The 6,165-nt window shown below is 57.6% G+C and overlaps 2 protein-coding genes across 5 annotated transcripts in view; one reads left to right on the plus strand and one right to left on the minus strand.

Moving 5' to 3' along the window:
* CUL9 (cullin 9) overlaps positions 1-2,550 on the plus strand; it is a 39,095-nt gene extending 36,545 nt beyond the window's left edge. For all 4 annotated transcript variants that reach the window (XM_025990949.2, XM_025990950.2, XM_072732387.1 and 1 more), the window contains 6 exons: positions 349-423; positions 588-698; positions 809-926; positions 1,311-1,444; positions 2,061-2,134; positions 2,217-2,550. In XM_025990949.2, coding sequence (XP_025846734.2) covers positions 349-423; positions 588-698; positions 809-926; positions 1,311-1,444; positions 2,061-2,134; positions 2,217-2,412 — 708 coding nt within the window. In that variant the 3' untranslated portion in view covers positions 2,413-2,550. The remainder of the gene's footprint in view (positions 1-348; positions 424-587; positions 699-808; positions 927-1,310; positions 1,445-2,060; positions 2,135-2,216) is intronic.
* A 628-nt stretch (positions 2,551-3,178) lies between these two features.
* Positions 3,179-6,165, minus strand: DNPH1 (2'-deoxynucleoside 5'-phosphate N-hydrolase 1). The gene is made up of 4 exons (XM_072746506.1): positions 5,949-6,165; positions 3,895-3,963; positions 3,610-3,720; positions 3,179-3,424 (listed from the first exon to the last, which is right to left on the minus strand). The coding sequence occupies exons 1-4, from the start codon at positions 6,151-6,153 to the stop codon at positions 3,309-3,311; spliced, it is 501 nt and encodes a 166-aa protein (XP_072602607.1). The 5' UTR covers positions 6,154-6,165; the 3' UTR covers positions 3,179-3,308.

The following is a 6,165-nucleotide window of genomic DNA, read 5'->3' on the forward strand; positions in this document are numbered from 1 at the left end:
GGGTTAGGGGCTCAGTGTGAAGACAGAAGCCACTTGAGCCTACAGGTGCCAGGACTTCTGTCCTGGGAGGTCTCTGCATTCTCAGGAGGCACCAGGCCAGAGCAGAGCACATGCTGTGCATCCTAGCCTGGCACCACTGCTTAATATGTGGCTTTGGGCCAGTTTACTTGCCTACGCCTCGGCAGCCTCACCTGTAGAAAGGGAGAATAATGTGACCTACTTCATAGTCAGGATTAAATGAAAAGGTCTGGGTAAAGAGTTGGAAGGCCTGCATGCAGGGCACCTAGTGTGTTAATGCTGTCCTGCCCAGCAAGGCACCCAAGAGCCCTCCCGACTTGTCCTTTCCAGGTAAGCAAAGCAGCTCGCCAGGAGAAGCGGTTTCAGGACTATAATGAGAGGTGTACTTTCCATCACCAGGCCCGGGTGAGCAGGGAGGAAATGGTTGCTTGGGTGCGGAGGTCAGAGGGCTGGGGTGGATGGCCGGGCACGGGTGAAAGATCTGAGTTTGGGTGGGTGCTATGCCGTTGTGAGTCGGGGGGAAGGGCTGCATGTGGTGCTGACCCCCCACTCCCACCGGCTCCACACAGGAATTCGCCGTGAGCCTCCGGAACCGCGTGTCTGCCATCCACGAGGTGCCACCACCCAAATCCTTCGCCTTTCTCAGTGACGCCTGCCGGGGACTAGAGCAGGCACGCAAGGTGACAGTGGGCTGGGGGGCCTGTGCTGCTTTCCTCCAAGCTGCGGGCATGGGGCGAATGAGGGAGCAGGAGGGAGGAGCGTGGAGGCCCAGCAACTTGGGCTCCCACAGGTGCTGGCCTATGCCTGCGTGTACAGCTTCTACAACCAGGACACGGAGCACATGGACGTGGTGGAGCAGCAGACCGAGAACCTGGAGCTGCACACCAATGCCCTGCAGATCCTCCTGGGTGAGGCTCGGCCCCTTGCCTGTCAGTCCTTTCTCTTGCCTACCCACCCACTCAGCATCCAATCTCAGCAAGCAGGGGGCAAGACAGCACCCCCACCCCAGCTCCCCCTGCACTGTCCTCATTCTGCACAGCTCTATTACTACTGGCCTTTAACCATTCATGTATGAAGGAACATGGTATATGCCAGAAGGTGCCTAAGGGCACAGGCCTTCACCTGACCTGTTTGATTTACCCCATCCCCTCCTCCGTTAGGATGTAGTCCCCATGAGAATGAAGATCTAGAACCGTGCCTGGTAGGTGTTGGTAGAACTTGGTAGATGTTCAGTAGGTGTTTGTTGGAAAGAATGAAAGGGAGGAAGCCCCTGTGCCCTGCCCCCTCTGCAGAGGAGACGTTGCTTCGGTGCCGAGACCTGGCCTCCTCCCTGCGCCTCCTGCGTGCCGACTGCCTCAGCACGGGCCTGGAGCTGCTCCGGAGGATCCAGGAGAGACTGCTGGCTATCCTGCAACATTCTACCCAGGTGCGCCGTCCTCCCCTGGGCCTCCTGGGCCTGGCATGGCCCCTGCCCTGGGCGGAGGATCCAAAAGGAAAGGCAGCAAGGATGGAATGGGTGTTTGGAGACCTGGGTGTGCACCCCAGCTCCTAGGCCAGCCTGCTGGATGCGGTGGAGCTCTGCCACTTGGCCACCTGACAAAATCGCCAGATCAAGGGTATCTGCCCAGAGCCTTGCTCATCAGAATCACTTGGGGGAACTTTTTCATACTTCCCAACTGGGAAGTTGAGAGTTCTTCCCAGCTCTAGGACACTGATAGTGTGCCTAAACTATGAGAGTCCTGCCCTCAGGGAGCTCACAGAGGAGTAAATAACTGGGGCAGACAGGGGCAGAACGCAGTTAGCTCCGGAGGCAGGGGAGGGTGGCATGCCTCACCGCCACACCTGTGTCCCTGGAGGCAGCCTGAGGTAAGGTGCACGGAGGCACAGGTGTGTGGAGTCCTGGGATGAGGGAGGGGAGGAGGCGGGAACATAACTGCCAGGGGCCCTGTACCTAGTCGGCCCTCAGAGAAGGCTGGGTGAAGGAATGCTGGACACCTCTGCCCATATCAGCTACTCTCCTCCTTCCCACATCTCCTTGCCAGGACTTCCGGGTTGGCCTGCAGAGCCCACCTTTAGAGGCCCGAGAGGCGAAAGGCTCCAACGTGCCTGGCAGCCAGTGAGTAGGGTGGCGGAGCCACTGCGGGGTGTGGGAGGCGCCAGGCCTCCCTGAGGCTGAGTGGGGCTCCCTCCCTCCCTAGGTCCCAGGGCTCCTCTGGGCTGGAGGTGGATGATGAGGAGGAGGAAGACGAGGATGATGTGCCCGAGTGGCAGCAGGACGAGTTTGATGAGGAGTTGGACAATGACAGCTTTTCCTATGATGAGGAGTCTGAGAACCTGGACCGAGACACTTTCTTCTTTGGTGATGAGGATGATGATGATGAGGCCTACGACTGAGGGGCAGGACACAGGGAGCACCCCAGCCACCCCGAGTCCTGGGGGCCAAGGGGGTGAGGTCACTGGGTCATTGGGGGAGGCAATTCCCAGTGTCTGCAGTACCTTCTGTTTACTGAATAAACTTTCTTTTTTCACATACTTCTCTGGAAGCAGGCTGCTCAGCTGCATCCCCCAAGGCTAGCATCAACTTCCCATTCCCTCTACATAGCCCCAATACTCATTCTTCCCTTTTTCCCTTTAAGATTTTTTTTTATTCATTCATGAGAGACACAGAGAAAGAGGCAGAGACACAGGTAGAGGGAGAAGCAGGCTCCACGCAGGGAGCCCACATGGGACTGGATCCCAGGATCCTGGGATCATGACCTGAGCCAAAGGCAGGTGCTCAACCACTGAGCCACCCAACTGCCTCTTCACTTTTTCCTTAGACCTCTAGACTCTTGTGTTCCCAGAGAAGGCCCAGAGCAGACCCGTCTGACCTAAGCTGACAAAGGGAAATGCAGGTGCATGTGGCCCAGGCCAGGCATAGTCCTGCCCGCTTGCCCCAGAGCCAGCCCAGCATCAGAGGAGACAGAAATGGCCACCCCCCTGCCCCCAGGCAGCCTTCCTCCTAACTCTTGAATGTTCCTGGCAGGAGTCTGAGGGCATTTGGAAGGCCTTGGAGGCCTACAGAACGCTAAAGGGTCTCTCTACATCTTGAAGTGAAGCAGGAAAAGCAAGGATATTCCTGAAGACCTGTCCCTCCCGCCCACCACTCATAGAGACATGGTCAGAATTTTAAACATCCTTTTAATTTGGTACTGGGGCTATGAGGTAGGAAGGGTATAAGAGTCAGGGATTAGAAGAATTAACAAAGTGGGGCTAAGGCAAGCAGTTGGGTCAGGGGAGGCAGCCACCTGCTAGGGAGGGTCAGCCCCAAAGTATTGATCCAGCATGGCCTCCACCTGGCCCTCTTCATAGTCCAACACCTGGAACCTTGAGCCGTCTGCCGCTCCCCGGATCATGGCTGAAAGCACTGCAAGGAGGAGGAAGGCGAAGGTGCTTTCCATCCATACTCCCCCTCTCCACTTCCTTCCCTGTCCTATTTGGAGGTGGGCACTATACTCAGAGCCCCCACCCCTGCCCTGGGAAGTTGCTGAGGGCTGGGTCTGCAGAAAGCTGCGGTGGAAGGAGGGGCCGTCCAGGGCTTGGAGTGCTCACCTCGGCCAGACTGCGGACGGAAGAGGCACAAGATCCGCTTATTGAGGGCCACGGCCTGGCCCAGCTCATAGCCCACACCCAACGATGGCTGGGTCACTTCTGCCACCACCACTGGGAAGAAGGAAGAGACCATGGCTCAGTATCGGGGCTTGTTAAGGAAGAGATGGCAAGAGGTGGGGTGTGGTGAGGAGGGCACTTCCCTTCCTGGGATGGACTTCGTCCAGGGACTCTAGTATAGTGCCAAACTCCCAGAGGAGTTTGTGGGTAGGAGGGGGAGCTGCTCACCATCTGCCTGCTGCAGCCAAGCCAGGTCCCGCTCGTAGATGAGCCTGTCACCCCCAGCAGCCTCTTCCCCTGTGGAGGAGAAAAAGCTGGTCAAGGCCAAGCCCCTGCCTCGGCCTTGGCACTCAGTACCTCTCCTCTGCCCTTGCCACCCCCATATTTACCCTGCTCAGGGAAGGAGGGAGGGAGGCATGCTAGATGACTTCCAAGGACCCACCCAAGGCTAACGTTCCAGGGAAAGGATGAAATGGAATTGCCACAAGAAAAATTCCAGGATCCAGGAGGCTTCTGTGATTAAGGCCAGATGAGTGATAACGGATGAGATTATGGGAAGGACTAACTATGCCTGTCTGTTGGTGAAGGATCAGAGACCAAGGGGAGCAGTGATAGCCTCCCAGTGCACAGGGGGGTGGGGGGGTGTGGATATGACCAGGAGCAAGAGATGGCCCGCACAAAGAAAGGATGAACAGCCAGAGCCGGGGTGGCTCTCAAGCTTTGGTGGCTGCCAGCGTCAGGGAGAGCTTGATATGCTACTCCATGAACTCTCCAGAGGATTGTGAGCCCCACAGGCCCTTTCCAACGCCCTAGCAATTTTGTTTTGTGATGTCACCTGATGAGGGAGCCGAAGGCCAGCTGAGGACTAAGCACAAGCTGACATTTTGTAACCCCCCCCCCCCCCCCCGTGGGGTATGTGGGACATTCCTCAGGCACTCCTGGCCACCCTAAAACTCGGGGAAGGGGAAAAACAGTTAACTAATATAGATCACAGTGCTCTAGGACATGAGCCTCCATCGGCTTACCAATGTCTTAATGATTTACAAGAAAAAAAGCATTTTCAATAACCTGACTTCCAGAGAACCCTAACTCAATTTTCTGGAGCCCTGACATCACCCTCCCTCCACAGTGACGTGGGAAACAAAGGTAGAAGGAAATGTAGGTAAAATTTAAATGTCCTTATAACCTGCAGCCCATTAACAAATACTTGAGACAGGAAGAGTGTAACGTTCCTCCGGAAACTCAACGGTCGGTCGTAAAGTTAATTAATGCTTTGCTAGAGAGAAACAACCTTAGCTAGACAATGGCAAGACCTCCAGTATTTTGAGAATCTTTAGCATATCAAAGTCTTCTTGGACACCTTCCTTTTTCCTTACCTCCCCCCAACTCCCAAGTATGAAATCAAGCCCAGTGCAGCAGCTCTTTCTGCCCAAAGGTCCTGTCCCTGCGCTTTTAATAGAATCACCTTTTTGCACCAAAGACATTTCAAGAATTCTTTTTTGGCAGAGAGTGCTGGACCCCGGCCTCACCAGCATCCCCAAAATGTCTCCCAGAATTGCATTAGATCCCACAAATCCTGGATCTGCTCCTGCTGGGGCTAGGGGAAAGCACGTAAAAGTTTCCTGAGCAGAAGTGGAATTCTAGGCACAACTTTCAAACCAGAAGACTCCCGGAGATTCCAGACCAAAACTGATCAAAGCTAATGGTCTTTGATCAGTTTTGGTCAAAGACAAAGATCGTTTAAACTGATCTCAATCAAATGCTTTAGAAAGACCCAGCAGCCAGAAAGCAACAGGCTGATGAGAGGGCGTGAGAGATGGTGGTGGTGAAAACTGGGGTCCGACGGGTCTAACAGAGGGCGGACAACCCGGCCGCGAGGGGAGAAGCGGCAGGATAAGCTCTGCCTTAGGTGGGGGAGCAGGTGCCTGCGGGCAAGGCGGGAACTCAAGCAGCCCCATTCGCTCCCGTTCTGCCCCTCCCCGCTCCGTCCCCGGAAAGAGGTGAAGAAAGTTCTCCGGGAAAGAATCAAGGTTAAGAGAACAGCTGAAGGCAGAGACCCGGCTCCCACCCGCGAGCTCACTGGGGCCCTCGCGGTTCGAGCGCGGGCTCCCCTTCCCGGCCGGGCGGGAAGGCGGGCTCCGGGCCACGGGGATGCGCGGCCGGGTGCCGGGCGCCGGGCGGTGTGCGGTCTCCGCAGCGGGGCTGCCCCGGCCCCCCGCCGGCCCCCCTCCGGCCCCCCGCCGGCCCCCCGCCGGCCCCGCGCGCCCCGCCACCAGCCTCACCGCGCGCGCCCAGCTCGGCGGCCGCCACGTGCTCCGTGAGCACCGCCCCGAAGCGCCGCAGCCGCGACACGATCCTTCCGTACAGCGCCCGGTCCTCGCGGCCGCCGCGGATGCTCCCGCAGAAGTACAGCGCTCGGCGGCCCGGCTGGCCCGGCTGGCCCGGCTCCCCGCGCTCCCGCGCTCCGGCCGCCGCCGCCGCCGCCATCCCCGCCGCCGC

This window comes from Vulpes vulpes, chromosome 1 (assembly GCF_048418805.1).
Source record: "Vulpes vulpes isolate BD-2025 chromosome 1, VulVul3, whole genome shotgun sequence".
Lineage (NCBI taxonomy): Eukaryota > Metazoa > Chordata > Mammalia > Carnivora > Canidae > Vulpes > Vulpes vulpes.